The 16,919-nt window shown below is 38.8% G+C and overlaps 1 protein-coding gene across 2 annotated transcripts in view; it reads right to left on the bottom strand.

Moving 5' to 3' along the window:
• Positions 1–16,904, bottom strand: part of PEX3 (peroxisomal biogenesis factor 3) — a 33,325-nt gene extending 16,421 nt beyond the window's left edge. Inside the window, exons 1-3 of one of the 2 annotated variants that reach the window (XM_061428172.1) lie at positions 16,569–16,904; positions 8,783–8,914; positions 3,864–3,945 (exon numbers count right to left, since the gene is read on the bottom strand). In XM_061428172.1, coding sequence (XP_061284156.1) covers positions 3,864–3,945; positions 8,783–8,914; positions 16,569–16,641 — 287 coding nt within the window. In that variant the 5' untranslated portion in view covers positions 16,642–16,904. The remainder of the gene's footprint in view (positions 1–3,863; positions 3,946–8,782; positions 8,915–16,568) is intronic. The other variant, XM_061428173.1, reaches the window with a different exon arrangement.
• Between the last annotated feature and the right edge of the window lie 15 nt (positions 16,905–16,919).

Below are 16,919 nucleotides of genomic sequence, written 5' to 3'. Positions count from 1 at the left end.
TCACTGCAGATGGTGACTGCAGCCATGAAATTAAAAGACGCTTACTCCTTGGAAGGAAAGTTATGTTCAACCTAGATAGCATGTTCAAAAGCAGAGACATTACTTTGCCAACAAAGGTCTGGCTAGTCAAGGCTATGGTTTTTCCTGTGGTCATGCATGGATGTGAGAGTTGGACTGTGAAGAAGGCTGAGCGCCGAAGAATGGATGCTTTTGAAATGTGATGTTGGAGAAGACTCTTGAGAGTCCCTTGGACTGCAAGGAGATCCAACCAGTCCATTCTGAAGGAGATCAGCCCTGGGATTTCTTTGGAAGGAATGATGCTAAAGCTGAAACTCCAGTACTTTGGCCACCTCATGCGAAGAGTTGACTCATTGGAAAAGACTCTGATGCTGAGAGGGATTGGGGGCAGGAGGAGAAGGGGACAACAGAGGATGAGATGGTTGGATGGCATCACTGACTGGATGGACTCGAGTCTGGATGAACTCCAGGAGTTGGTGATGGACAGGGAGGCCTGGCGTGCTGTGATTCATGGGGTCACAAAGAGTTGGACGCGACTGAGCGACTGAACTGACTGACTGACTGATGGAAAGGCAAATTAAGGTTATCTGTCTTGAAGCTGTACTTAGCTGGCATGATTTTGGTGGGACATGACAGAATTATAGCCATACAGGACATTTCTTCATTTTGACATTCACTGCTAACAGACTTAAAAGTAGATTTAGGTGAAAGTGAAATTGGTAGTCGCTCAGTTGTGTCCGACTCTGTGCGACCGCATAGACTGGAGCCCAGCAGGCTTCTCCGTCCGTGGAATTCTCCAGGCAAGAACACTGGAGTGGGTTGCCATGCCCTTCTCCAGGGGATATTCCTGACCCAAGGACTGAACTCAGGTCTCCCACATTCCATTTGAGCTACCCAGGAAGATTTAATTGAGATGAGACCTAATGTACAGTATGCTGAATACAGTTAATAATGCTTCTGTATACTTGGAATTTCCTGAGAATAGATCTGAAGTGTTGTTACCACACGTTAAAAAAATGGTAACTATGTGAAGTGATGGATATATTAATTAGCTTGATTGTGGTGATCATTTTTAATGTATGTGTTTACAAAAAATGAGAAAAAAATTCACTTTATCTTTTTAAAAGATTCTAATTCCAAACCTATGTAAAGGGTACTTTCTATGCCAAGATTCCTATCAAATGATTTGTCTAATGGAAATCAACTCCAAGTTAAATATGACCAGGCTCTTTAATGTTACCAAAATATATTACCAAATTAAGAATTAAACTAATCCTAAGTGTTCTGCCTCTCTTGTGATGAAGGATGTTTAAGATTCTTTGCCACTGAAACTTCATTGCCCCCAACTGCATATAACAATTTCAAATCAAAAGAAAGGTAAGAAAAAATAACACGAAAATATTTAAAGAGGAAACAGGGAATGAGGAGAACTGTTGTCCATCTTATCCTTCCAAGAATTCTCCTCTCTGTGTAAAGAAAAGAGGGCTCATGCCTTTTCTTTAAAGCTGCCCAGGTTTTACCCATCAAAATTAATCCCTTTGCTCTCTAGCCTCTCACATTTTCTTCCCACATTTTGCTTTTACTTTTTAACACAGACTAACCATAATTCAATGTCTTGAATTATGACAATTTATTTCATCTAATTCCTCCTTTGGATGACAAGGTCTTAAAGGGACAGAGACCTTATCTTAATTATCTTGAATCCTATGTTTAATCACCAAGAAAGAATGCCACTGTGTTTGTTGCTACACTTATTGTGTTTGTTGCTACTGATATGCTGCTTTTAATAAAGTGTATTCACTTATTTCATTTGTCTTGTCTTCCCAACAAGACTAAAATTTAAGGCAATTAAAGCCTATTTTTGTATCTCTTCCTTATGTGCATACAGGTAATTAAGTATTTATTTTACTGGGAGCAATCTGCTTGTATGCTTCTTCTTTATATAGTTATATGAACTAATTTATAAATTAAACCCTACATCCATAAGTAGTAAAAGTGTGTCAATCTCTAAGAATCACGAAGTTAGGGAAAAAATTTGTATTGTTAGCATTATACTTTAATCAGATTTAAAAATCTGATCAATTGGTTGAAGGAGAGAACGTCCAGGTTCTACCTTTTCTAAAATAGTTATCTCTAGGAACTGTCAGCAAGATGTTGATAAGTAGAGTTGTAACTCTGCGTGGACTATGGACAGTCAATAATATGTACTTAGTTGCACTATTGCAAAATGGGTGTATTATCCAGGTACTCACACTTTTTTGGGGGGGATACATTTTCTTTTATTGTTACTTGATTTTTAAACTTTGTTTTAACCCTTTAAAAACTGCTTGTGACACAATTTGCCTTAAATCCATTCAAAGCTGTGTATGTTTTCCAATTAAAAAATTACAATTTACACTCTCCAAAAACACTACACAAATCTATTGTATACAATTCCATTTGTGTACCCGAGTACACAAATCCATTGTTATTTTGGAAGGTATGACTTGATTATAGAAAATGTTTTCAAAGGAACTTTCCAGCTTGCTGTGTCATCTTCCTGAACACTAAATTCCTATTTGCAAAGTGCAGATGATAGATACTATCTGCCTCACAAAGATATTGTGGAAATTAACTGGGAGGGCTTCCCTGGTGGCTCAGAGGTTAAAGCGTCTGCCTGCAATGCAGGAGACCTGGGTTCAATCCCTGGGTCGGGAAGATCCCCTGGAGAAGGAAATGGCAACCCATTCCAGTATTCTTGCCTGGAGAATCCCATGGATGGAGGAGCCTGGTGGGCTACAGTCCACGGGGTCGCAAAGAGTCGACACGCCTGAGCGACTTCACTTTCACCCAAATGTTTCCAGCACCGGGCCTGGAACAGACAGACACTCCAGAAAGAGCACCTTCTATCCCCTGCCTACTGGAGGATGGTTACAAGGCAGGTGAATATTTTTCACTAAGGGCCCAATTATTAAAATACATTCAAGTGAAACCTTTCCCCACTCCTCACCCCTACTCTCTTCTTGTCCATTAAAGGAAGAAGCATTTCCTTCTGGAAATCTTTTTAAATTAACAGAGCATCACACTAAATTACAGTATTTCAATACATACTACGGGCTTCCCAGGTGGCTCAGTGGTAATCTGCCTGCCAATGCAGGAGACGTAGGTTTGATCCCTGGATTGGGAAGATTCATGGAGAAGGAAATGGCAACCCACTCCAGTATTCTTGCCCAGAAGTCCCATAGACAGGGGAGCCTGGTGGACTACAGTCATGTGGTTGCAAAAGAGTCAGATACAACTTAGCAACTAAACAAAAACATATTATGCTCCATGTATAAGGGCCTCTATGTGAAAGGTACACTGTCATGGTATGATAAATCATTATCATACGTTCATGTTTTATTTGTACTTCATCTTATTAATCATATAAAATTTAAGTTCATATGCCTTATTTATTTAAAATGTATGTTCACATGCTTTATCTATTATGCTGTAAACACTTTAAGAGACAGAGATTTAATATAACTAGCAGCTTCACAACATCTGGTTCAGCAACACATTCAATAAGTACTCAAAATTATATTTCTGAATAAATGTCAAAGTGACAGAAAACCTCTTCACATGAAAACCAGAATACATACAAATACTGTCACCCTAAATACTTTGCACATCAAGGTAGAGCATAAACAAATGCACGAAATATGAATTCAATGATATTGTTAGTAAATATTTTTTTATAAGTGTGTCTATTTATCTTAAGCTTTAATTAGAAAAATAAGGAAATTAAAGACTTTTGAAAAGTATTTCAGATACAGTCTATAAACTCTCAGCGTGCTGCATAAAGAATTGCTATAACTTGAGTTTACCTGGTTTTCAGCAGAGCTGTAAGGCTCTCAGAGTTGAGTTGCTGCATCAAGGCCTCTCTCAGTGTTGGGAGCATGGACAGCACTGTAATACAAACAGAAAATTAGAAAGTTCATGAGTGACAGGACTGCCTTCACCGAGAAATGCACATTGTTTTGGGCTCCATGACAGAGCTAGCAAATAATGAGTGTCAGAAGGGAAGGTGAAGGCTGGAGTTTTCAAATAAATTTTTAATAATAAAAACTAGTTACATACTAATAAATTACTTACCTGCTCACACAAAGCAAAATTATGCATATACCTATTATGATCACAATTACATATAGAAGAAAAAATGGGAAGAATTAATTCCCAAATCTTAACAGTGTTGGTCTTTAACCTATGGACTATGGATAATTCTTTATTTTTGCAGATCTTTAAAAAAAAAATGTTTATTTCTGATTTAATAAAATGATCTTTTATCTTTAGCTGTACCTTTTGCTTCACATTTCTAATTTTAGAAAACATTTAGTTATTAAAATTACTACACACAGTGGGCTTCCCTGGTGGCTCAGTTGGTAAAGAATCTGCCTGCAATGCAGGAGAGTGCTTGCAATGCAGGTGACCTGAGTTCGATCCCTGGGTCAGGAAGATCCCCTGCAGAAGGAAATGTCAACCCACTCCAGTATTCTTACCTGGAAAATCCTATGGACAGAGGAGACTGGTGGGCTACAGTCAGTCCATGGGGTCACAAGAGTCGGACATGACTTAGCGACTAAACCACCAACCACCACCACAAAGTGTAGGCATTTGCTATAACCTAGACAAAAGCGCATCAGGCTATTAATAGAAACTCAGAACTGCTGAGATGTAGTTTTGGTTTTGACAATGGCTACTGCCTGTAACTCTAAATACCAACATGTTGTAGAAGTGTAAACACATAAATTTAAAGTGAATGTCTAACACTAAAGAAGCAATGATAACAATATGAAAAAATATCAGAGATTACAAATGCTATATTCTAAAAGGGAAAACTTTAGTGTATGATTTTTACTTCTTGACTAGGCAGGACATTATAAAATCCATGTTAATTTTTTTTCTATAGGAAGTTCAGCTTCTGACCTACTCTAATCCTTTACTTCAGCGCTGCACTCTGTTGCTTCAGCATATTTCCTCAAGGCACATGATTAAATCACCTAAGCTACTGAGACCACTAGCGATAGCAGGAGCTCAGAGTCAATGTAAAATGTGGTTTCTTAGTGTCCATGGTATATACATCTAGCCTAAGCATGATATTTTATCCTACCAAGAAAAAGCACTGCTAGAGTCCTACATTTAGGAAATGTGGTTAGTAGGAAACGTTAAAGAGTATGGGGTATGATGACATGATTTAAGAGAAGTCTCTTCAGTAATTCTCTTATCTCGGGAGAGATAAGAGCTCCTGACTTCCCACTTGAGCATATTCAACTAAAGACAAGGCTATTCTTCTCTTCCAGGCATCTGTACTAACACTGAACAAATATGTTTCTGTATTGAGTTGAATACAGCTTTCATGTCCTGTTTTAGCCATCCGGCCTCCATGATAAACACCCCTGGTGCAACCACAAATCACAGGACAACCCTTCACCTGCCTTGAATCTGTGTGACCCTGAGCAAATCATTTAACCCCGTGCCTCAGTTTCCTCATCTGTGAACTGAGGGTGACAGTGGGTCTACCTCACAGGACTGCTGGAAGGGTTAAGGATAAAAGGCATTTAGGACACTGCTTCTTTACACATGGAAGTGCTCAGTAACTGTTAGCGCTTTTTAATATTATACTTATTTGGCTTCTTCTGACACATTCCAGTTTGTATCTCCTTAACATGTGAGAGGCAGAAATGGACTTGTGCTCTGACTACCACAGAGCATGTTATATAACTACCTTTGAGCCGAACAGACTTTACTAGTGTAGTCTAAGAGTAAATTAATATTTCCAGAAGTCATATCCTACTCTGTTCATAATAAGCTTATGCTCACCTAGAATTCCCACTCTTTTCTCATACATCCTGCTTCTAAGCAAGTTTGGATAATCCTGACTCAGTACAATTGACTTTTAGTGCAGAACAATTCTTTTAACCCAGTCTATCACTTAAATGGGACTAGACTATTCTGTATTCCAAAACTTCATTTGTAGTGTTAGTTACACATCCAAGCATTGTGTCATGTGTAAATTTCATGGTCATTCTTTACAAATCTTTAATAAAAATCATGAACATGATAAAGTCAGTGGGCAGGGTACAGAGGCATTCCACTAGATGCTATCTTTCAAACTAGGACCAGCTTCTTATGTTAAAAACTAACTATATTTACCTAAAAGCAGTAAATTTTTCTAGTATGTTCATTACCTCTTACTCAAAAGAATAGAAATTACTTATACGATTTGTTACCCCATTATCAATATACATCAGAAAGCTAATTTCGAAATTTTTTCAGTGAACCTATATTTTGGCTTTTAGCACCATATTTTAGTTTTAACTGCCTTATATTAGCTATTTATTCATCTAACGGGTGTGATGGTCATGGAAATGTGCTATCCACACATTTTCTGCTGGGAGGAGCCATAACTGACTGAGAGCTCTAGCTGCCATGTCTCTGGATGTAAACTGCTCCCAGACAGGGACAGTTACTTAGTGAGGATACAAAAGCAGGCCCACTTCTGAGGGACTCCTCTACCAGAACTCTTCGGCTTCAGGACTCCCGATTGGCCTGTCAAGATTTCTCAGAACTGTGCTGTTGTCAGAGTCTCTTCTTACCCAACCTTCCTTCCTTTGCCCGTTCTAGTCACAGCATCACACCCGCACCAGGGGCTGAAGGCTCTCCTTGGTAGCTTCTGCTCCCCGCCTCTTATTCTGCAGGGGTGTCCTCCCAGTCAGTCTCCTGTACATCTAACTGCATCTGAGCTGTGCTGCTCAGAGCACTTAAATTGACACAAGGGTCCATATCAAGCTGAGATGTATTTTCAGACCCCAGAAGTTAGTTTTTTCCACTTTTTAAAAATTTGAGTAATAACTAGAAATGAACTATTCTTAAATTAGTCATTACCAGTGGAGAGAGGGAAGAGGAGGAGGGACATTATAACAGTGGTGGGGGGGGAGGGTTATTATGGGATTATATGAAATTATGTATGTGAAACTTCTGAAAATTATAAAGCACTACAGAATTTAAAGAATCTCTCATTCAAGAGATGAGATTTTTTTTTTTCCTTAAAATAAAAGGAAAGGAAAAATGGAATGTTCTTATTCTCTAAAAATTCATTAAAATGCCCTTGGTAGTACCACTATGTTGAAAGCTAAATACTGATTCAAAGAAATACATAATTTTTAAAAAGTTGTTCGTTACCGAGCATTTATTAAATATCAAGCAGTTTATATAAATTATCTCATCACTTCCTCATAAAATATTTATGAAGTGCGTTTTATGATGATCATTTTATAGAGAAAGAACTACATTTAGATTTGCCCAAAGACACATAGACATCACAAGCAAAACTAGGAATGGAACCAGAACTGCCTCCACCTTGAACCTGTGCTCTTACTTACTGTACCTTATCTGAGTTGCCATTTTATATAGCATTTATGATTAATTTTTTCTTTATAGACTGAAGTATTATTATTTCAAACATTAAAAGCCATACTATGGCCACAACTAAATGTGTCTCTTAACCTTCTTAATTCCAGTCTCTTTATCTGTCAAATGAGACTAAACTAAAAATAAAGTTCTTCCAACCTTGAAAAAAAAATTCTACTTTTAAAATAGAACAAAAAGAACCTACCTTTATAATTTTTTTCTAAATTAGTTGTTCTTGAAAGAAGGAAGGATTAGACTTTAAACAACAAACAAAGAAAAACAAGTTTGACATGGATTTGAAGACTAATTCTTCAAGGAGTTAAGAAAAATATATCACAACACCTTGCCTTCTTCAAATATGGGCAGCTGCTTTTGTCACAGCATCCTTCCAGGAGGTTTCTAGCTCTGGAGATTAAATTATTACCACTGATTCACACTGGTTCAATGTATACTACTGTGCTAGATGGACAGTTCTGCAGATGCCTCTGTAAGTGTAAGAAACGGGAGTCTTGACTATGGCCTACATGGCCAGAGCGCAGCAGGGCACTCCTGCAACCTCATCTCCTACCACACTTCCATTACTCATGCTACTCTAGCTACACAGCCTTTCTGCTGTTTCTCAAATATGGGAATAGCCAAGCTTGTTTCCACCTCAGGCATTCTCTCCATTGTCCCACTTAATTTCTCCTTAGAGGTAAAGAGGCCTGATTCTGTTGGTTGCCCTACCTTAAAGAGCATCCCCACCCCTCACACAGCTCATTCTCCTTATAAACAGTTAAAGCTATTTACCTAGTGTTTATCATCATTTTCTCCCACTAGCATATAAACGGGCTTCCCTGGTGGCTCAGACAGTAAAGCGTCTGCCTGCAATGCAGGGGACCCGGGTTCAGTCCCTGGCTTGGGAAGATCCCCTGGAGAAGGAAATGGCGACCCATTCCAGTACTCTTGCCTGGAAAAGTCCATGGACAGAGGAGCCTGGTAGGCTATAGTCCATGGGGTCACAAAGAGTCGGACACGACTGAGCGACTTCACTTCACTTCAGCATATAAACTCTGAATGCCAGGTCTTTTTTTCTTCAATTGCTCACCTTATGCTTCCCCAGTACTGAGTATTTGCTGGATGAATAAAGAAAATGAATAAACTAGCATTTATGTTGCATTATTAATTTACATTGATTTTTAAAATCCACATTAAATGATGTATTTCAGTTAAATCAGGTAAACACTTGCTAGATTTGTCATTTTTGCCTTTTCCTCTAATTTTGCTCCTGGAGATATGTAAATTAATATAAATCATCAAGCAACTTTACACATGTATAAATATTTCTCTGTCTTACCTGTCATATTGCAAGTCCTCTGGTTGCTTTCAAAGTGATACTGTCGTCGTGCCTGGGCAATGTATTCTGCAGCCTCCCTTTCTTGTATTTCTCTGATTTTCTTCTGTCCATATTTTCCCAGGATATATACTCCTAAAATTATTTTCAAAAACAAGTTAGTATACTAATCCAGTTTATTAGAGTATTAAAAATTCCAAAGGGTATTTTTAACCCAAGTTTTCCAAATATAGGGCTTATATTAGTGAAAAGCTAAAAATCACAACTTTTAAAAACCTAAATTAAAGAATTATATAAAAATTGCAACCTAAAGAAAAAGAAAAGGAGATTGGCATTTTAAAAGTCAATGGCAGATGGGTACATAAAGATGAAGTCTGAAGAAACAGAAAGGAATTAAGTGTACAAAGTCAGGCGATGCCTTTAATAGTGAACTGGAGATATTCTAAGTGTCCAACAAAAGGGGATTGTTTAAATGCATTATGGCCTAGCTATACAATGGAATCTTACAGCTATTTAAAACCACATTGCTAAATAGTTCATGACTCAAGGAAATATCCATGTCATATTGTTAGACAAAAAAATAAGATACTGAAAGTTTTGCTTTTTAATATAAGTAGATATATATGTAACAGCTGGATTTTAATTTCTAACAATGATCACTGCTGAAGAGTGGGATAGTGGGTGACTTTTTTTCCTTCTGCTTGCTTCTCTATGGTTTCCACATTTTCTTCAATCAAAATGTAGTATTTTTAAAAATATAAGAAAAAATTTTAAAGGAAGACTAAAAGAAAGGTAGGTAGTCAGGCAGACATGGAGAACTAGAAACTTAGGCGAAAAAGGGAGAGGGAAGACTGTACAGAAATTCCTAACTTATAACAGTATAAAAATATAGGTGGGGTCGTGTGCCTGTAATTTACTTTAACACATATAAGTATAGACAGTGTAACATAAATGGGCACATTTTGGTCATACCCTGTGGGCAATCAAATGTCCTGGCTGGTAAAGTGAACACTCTGGCATGGTTAGTTAGCATTTGGTCAAAAGCCACATTTCAAGGTGTAAGTACTTAAACTAACTTTTACCAAGCACAATAAATATCAGAAATGGCTTTTTACAGATTAAATGTTTAAGATACTGGGTTAGCTAAAACATTTTAGTAATATTCATTTGAACAAGAATACACTAACCTAGCAAATCCTTCACCTTTTAGGAATAGATAGTTCAAAGGATTCTTAGACAAGAGAGTTAACCAAAAGGCCAACAGAATCCTACATTGAGAATATTGTTGCATTTGCTTCCAGTAAATCTTTTATGTGTGTTCTATTGCTGCATCAATAAAGGACACTGGGATTTCAATGAATTTACAGACCAAGTAATGATACTGTTTTAATCTATGCTTGCTAACAGATGTTTTAACGTGTGCCAAATTTGTTTCATAATAACTTGGCAACAAGGTTGTAGGAAGTAACTAATCCTCACCTACCTCCAACTGTCTGTAGCCTTCAATACGACAAGAAGAATATAAGGATTGTATGTGAGCTCAGTAAATGGATTTGATGTTTGTCATCAGTGGGGAAGAGACAGTCCTCTAGGAACGTCAAAGTGAATACATATCCTGAACTATTTTCACCAATGTAAGCAATACAGATGAACTGATATGTTATATATCTTAAAAGTCATAGTTCAGTGAGAGTATGCGCTACAAATAATTAGAAACAAAGTGTGACTGCTTTTGTTTGTATGCAAATAAATGCATTTTACTCATCTGTAAAGAATAAATCAAAATTCACATACGGCTCCAGAGCTACCCTTCTCATAACCCAGCCTCAATAAACTGATGGCAGTGCCATAATACTAACGGAATGAAGAAACTGATTTATGTTTCACAAAGTAGCTGTTTGACAGGCAACTCTCACATAACAACTTCTCAGTGAATTGCTTTTATTTGACTGATGGCTAAAAATTTTGTGTAACATAATTATTATTCCTCAAACAACAGTAGTGTAAAATGAAATGCTGCAACGACACCCCTTGAATAGTTAAGAATTTTCTGGAGTAACAATCAATTTGATTGGTCTATGTGCTTTCCTGAGGAGAAGGTCCACTGCTTTTATTAAATTTTCAAGAGTGTCTGATAAAAGTACTTTAGGGACTACAGTTGACCTTTCAACATCTCCAGGGTTAGGAGTGCAGAACATTCCCTCCAGAAGTGGAAAATCTGCATGCAACTTTACAGTGGGCCCACTGCACAGTTCTGCACCCTTGGATTCAACCAGCTGAGGATCTGCAGTGCTGCAGTATTTACTGAAAAAATCTGCATATAAGTGGCCCGCTTGCGTGCATGCATGTTCCCTCACTTCAGCTGTGTTTGACACTTTGCAACCCCATGGACCATAGCCCACCAGGCTCCTCTGTCCATGGTATTTTTTGAGCGAGAATATCGGAGTGGGTTGCCATTTCCATCTCCAGGGGATCTTCCCGACCCAAGGACTGAACCGGTGTCTCCTGCGTTGCAGAAGGATTCTTTACCGCTGAGCCACCAGGGAAGCTCCCTATAAAAGGCCTAGCACAGTTCAAACCTGTATTGTTCAAGCTCAACTAACTGTATTGTCTATTTGGTAACCGTAGTATATGGTTACTAAAGCTAAAAGAATAAATTATGATGGATTGAAGAGTGTCCTACGCCAAATTAACAAGTTGAAGCCCCAGTATTTCAGAAAATGACATTATGTGGAGATAGGGTCTTTGTAGCCATAATCAAGTTAAAAGGTCATTAGATGGGCTTGATCCAGTATGACTGCTGTTCTTATAAAAAGGGGAACACTGGACACAGACATGTGTACAGGGAAGATGACATGAAGACACAGGAGGGGAGAGTTATCTACAAGCCAAGGAGAGGGGCCTGAAACAGATCCTTCTCTTATAGCCCTTAGATGGAATAAATTCTGACCTCCAGAGCTGTGAGACAATAAGTTTCTCTTGCTTAAGCCACTCAGTACGTGGTACTCTGTTATGGCAGCCCTAGCAAACTAGCACGCAGTGTTAGCGTAAAATTCTATAATCCATTCTTTCCCTTGAATTAGCATTGAAGTAAGTCTCTACACAAGGACTAATTTATCCAGCTTCTCATTCTCAAAATTCATAAATTCTGGGGTTTTGTTGGTCAGATTTGTTTCCCTAGGGAAATAAGAATGAAGGCAGAGAATTCATTGCCTAAAACATGGAGCTCAGGATCTATACACCTGACTTGCTGCTTGAATTCTGGTCTGAAAGAGATCGGACACCGATAGCCGAGGCATCAACGAGGTAGGAAACTTTGAAGCATGTCCCATCTTTCTGGATTTAAATTTCTTCATAAAAATGAAAGATTTGGATTATAGGAGCTTTAAAATTTCTTTAGTTATAAATAATGAAAATTCATTAAATATCTCAAAAAATAAATGTAAAATGTTTTGAGGTTTCCTTTCAGAACACGGATGGCAAAGCAAAATGTCTTCTAGTCTTTCTATATCATGAAGTGAAGTGAAAGTCTCTCAGTTGTGTCTGACTCTTTGTGATCCCATGGACTGTAGAGAATTCTCCTGGTACACAATTGACGCTCAATACATATTTGTGCTGAACATCCCCTTTCCCATGTTCCCTTCTCCTCTGTAGCTGTGACTCCAGCTGATTCTTCAGTGGGGCTTGCTGAACACGACTCTCTCTCTATGCTCCCACAGACCCTCCTCTGCCATGGTACTCTGATACGATGATCGCACTACTTTTGTTTATTTCCATTTCTGCTTTCTGGACGCACCATGAGTTCCTCAAAGTCAAGAAATGAGTCTTATTTCTCTGCATCACCTGAGTTGAAAAAGTGAGGCTAGTCACTCTCATTCAAATGTTTGTTGAATGAATGGATGAATTAATGAAAAACTAAAGAAACCAAGACATTACAGGGATTACGATATAAATTATAAATCAATGCTCTGAGATTTTTATAAATCAGCAAGTGAATACATATGAATTCGGTTGTTCTCTGCAACACTTTTGCTGGCATTAAAGAGAAAAAAGAGAAAGTGTTATTCGCTCAGGCGTGTCTGACTCTTTGGGTTCCCATGGACTGTAGCCCACCAAGCTCCTCTTATCTACGGGATTTCCAGGCAAGAATACTGGGGTGGGTCGCCATTTCCTTCTCCAGGGCATCTTCCCAATCCAGGGATCAAATCTGTGTCTCCTGCACTGCAGATGGATTCTTTACTGTCTGAGTCACCTAGCACAGAGGTTTTCAAAGTGTGGCTTGGGCACTCCTGCAGGCGTACAATAACCTTCTAGGGCATCTGTGAGTAAAGATTATTTCTGTAATAACACAAATGCTCTTTGCCTTTTTCACTCTCATTCTTGTATGAGTGAGTGTACAGTGGAGTTTTCTAAAGACTACAGGACAGTGAGTATTGCAACTGACTAAATGTGCAAAGAGATATAAACCAGACAGTAAAGAGATCGTAAAAATGTAAAACAATGCTACTTTTCTCACTTGTTTTCTGAAAATAATATTTACATTAATATGTGATAGATTTACTATTGTCATTTTAAAATAATTACTATTTCAAAAATACTCTGGTTTTAATTTTTAATAGGGAAACAATTATTATTAGACATAAATTTTATAGAGCTCTTTAGAGTCCTTAATTTTTTAAAGTGTAAAGGAGACCTCAGGCCAAAAAGGTTGAGAACCACTGCTCTAGTCTTAAAACTGATCAAATCGTATGACTTTGTCTAAAGCAGTCATTCAAATTCCTAGTTATGAAGGCCCATAACTCAAAGTTTTTAACTGAGGTTTCCGCGCCGCCCCCCCACCCCTACCCCGCCCACCACTGGATGCACAAGCTTCTTGGGCAGGAATATTGATATCTTACCTAATTTGCAAGTCTATCAAAATATGCCACTTCCATGAAGGCTTTTCCTAATTTTTTTTTCCCAACTGCACATGCTATTTGCCAGTTTTATATGTATAGCATTTTTTCAGCTCTTACTGTTTTGCACACTTGTTGCTATGCTTTGAGTTTGTATCTCCTCTACATTCATCTGCGGAAATTCTAAGGCCCTGTTCCATGGTGTTGGGAGGATGGAGTCTCTGGGAAGTGCTTAGGGCATGGGTGTGTAGCCCTCAAGAATGAGATTAATGTTCTTATTAAAGGGACTTCACTGAGATCCCTAGACCCTTCTGCCATGTGAAGATCTAACTCAGGAGCAGGGCCCCACCAAGCCAGGTTTGCCCCCTGATATTAGACTTGCAGGCTCCAGAACTGTCAGAAATAAATTTCTGTTATTATAAGCCACCCAGTCTGTGGTATTTTGTTATACCAGCTGGAACAAACTAAGTCATTTGTTTTCATTCCTCTCAGACCATAAGTTCATGAAGACAGAATGGTACAGTGTAGAAAGAGAAAGTGCTCTAGATCTAACACACTGGGGTTTGAGTTCTAGCTTCCTGGTTATGGACTCTGGGATCCTTGGCGAGTTTCTTAAATTCTTAGCAGTCTGGTTACCATGTTTTTGAATGCAGATAACAATAGCTATCTTGTCATCATCCCCACTCAACAGAAGAACTTAATATAGGGCCCACTGGGTACCCCCAAAATGGTAGCTATTACTATTAAAAATCTCTGTGAATCTTGTATTTCCAATCATATTACTTTCAACACTATGGTGGTGGTTTAGTCAGTAAATCATGTCCAACTCTTGCAACCCCATGGACTGCAGTCCACCAGGCTCCTCGGTCCATGGGATTCTCCAGGCAAGAATACTGGAGTGGGTTGCCATTTCCTTCTCCAGGGGATCTGCCTAACCCAGGGATCAAACCCAGATCTCCTGAATTGCAGGCAGATCTTTACCGACTGAGCTACCAGGGAAGCCCTTCAACACTATTGGCAAGGGATACATGTTTCTTAAATTAGATTGATATGTACCACATTATAAGACCTATCCCTTGAAGAAGAAAGACTATGAGGCTCAAAGAAATGCCAGTCACACTCATCTACTCTTTTTTTCCTTTTAAACTGACATCCCTTTTTGCTATAAAATACTAGGATTACTTTCTTTTCCTGTTCCTCTGAACTTTCCCCCTGCCCCTCACCCTTGCCTTTCTCTTTCCTCTTAATCTGTACCTGTAAAGCTCTCGACAGATTTTTGGGGAAAAAAAAAAAAAAAAGAATGTATATCTCTTAAATGTACTTTTTTGCTTCCCTTATGATTATTTCTAATACACCGTTAGGTCATTCCACAAATCTAAAGGAGTATGCTATTTTTTCTTAGGTTCTAAAGAGACACCATTTTCTTTCCTTCAGTCGTGGCAAAAATATTCTATTTATACTTCTTCCATCACATACAAATCGTTAGCTTCTACAAATAAAGTGGACTCAGTAGTTTCAGCACAGTTTAAATATACATTAGATATCAGTGGATAAAAACGCTGAAAAATATTTTTATCTGTAAAGAATTTTTCAAATGCCATAAAAATTTATACTTGATCATTATTGATTTGTGATAGACCTCAGAGAAAAGGAAAACACTCACCTTGCCTCATTAACAAGAAGCCTGTTTCAAATTTTCAAGAATCAACAGAGCTGAATTACTAAGAGTACTGTCAATTTCAAATTGTTTGGGAGCCATAAAATATAATCAATAGTAAGAGAAAAACAACCAAATTTTTTGTGAAACTGCTGCTTTTGCCTTTGACTACTTTTGTAACCAAAGTATGTAGTTAGTGACAATATTTCTCAAAAAAACCCAATGCTAAAAATTCCCTCTTCTCATTCCTGCATTTCTTTCTCCTGTATCACCCAAGACATTTTGTTCTTCCCTTCAGGTCTCCACTCATTAGGACATGATTACTTTATGAGGAAAAGGCTCTCAAGATTGTTATCTAATCTGTTTCTAAATCTCCTCTCAGCCTGGGTAACATAATTATGTGAATTAGTTGGAGTTCATCCCAGTCTTGAAGATCCTGCTTGCCCAGCATCCTGCAAGTACTTTCTTACTTCCTAGTTTACTACACAGTTTGTATTCTAAAAGAGCAGGAACAGAGCTAAAATATTGATCTGTGTTTCTAGCATATACCTTCTAGCACAGTCTTTCAGTACAACTGTGCTGTGTTCAAAAAATTCGAAATAACTTTAAACAAGACTCGAAGTGCAAGCTTTAGTTTACTCTCCTCCAATATTGTGAAACTTTTGCGAAGGATGAATGCCAAATCAAGTCCTGAGAGTGGCAAACAGAAGAATTTCATGGGAAAACAAGAGAAGAGAATAAGAAAAAAATGTGTAAGAGAACGGTGTCTTGAAACAAAAAAATAAGAGAGAGAGAGAGAGAAAAGAACCCAAGAAACAAACAACCCCCACCACCCCCACCGCCCAAATACTGAGGTGGGTTATCTCAAAGGCAGTGAGAAAAAGGCGAAAAACAGAGTAAGGGGCAGTGCCAGGGCAAAGGGCACACATTTCACAATTGCAGAGATGTAAAGAGCCTTGGAGAAGGAAATGGCAACCCACTCCAGTACTCTTGCCTGGAAAATTCCCATGGATGGAGGAGCCTGGTAGGCTACAGTCCATGGGGTCGCAAAGAATCGGACACGACTGAGTGACTTCACTTTCTTTCTTTAAAGAGCCTTGGAGGTCTGGCACCCCATTCCCCGTCTCATGGTTCATCGAATCCTGGGCTGTGGTTTCTCCGCCTCTATTTTTGAAGACAGACACCCCTCTCCCACCCCCTTCTTCCAATGCGCCTTGCCAAGAACGCTGTCACCCACCTCCGAGGACCGTGCCCAGGAAGATGCATTTCTTTTTGTGACGTTTCAGAAAATTCCACGTAGATCTAAGCATTTTCAGGCCCCCGGGGTGCGGGCTGTTTAGAGGGAAGGGATGATGGTCCACCAGGAAACCTTTTCTTTGTCGCCTGGCACGGACGACCCGGCTGGACGGCCGTCGTCCCGCTCGGTGCTCTCCAGAAATCACAAAGGCGACTTTCCACAGACACTGTCACCGGAGCGGGAAGGGGGCGTGGACTATAGCTGAGCAGTTGCCTTTTTCTGTTGCAGCCGCAGCTCACTGGTCCGGGGCGCCCAGGTCCGTCCAGAATTCGCTCCCGAGTACCTCACTGT

This window comes from Bos javanicus, chromosome 9 (assembly GCF_032452875.1).
Source record: "Bos javanicus breed banteng chromosome 9, ARS-OSU_banteng_1.0, whole genome shotgun sequence".
In the NCBI taxonomy this organism is placed as follows: domain Eukaryota; kingdom Metazoa; phylum Chordata; class Mammalia; order Artiodactyla; family Bovidae; genus Bos; species Bos javanicus.
The sequence above is the reverse complement of the archived record's forward strand: the minus strand, read 5'-3'. Positions and strand labels throughout refer to the sequence as shown.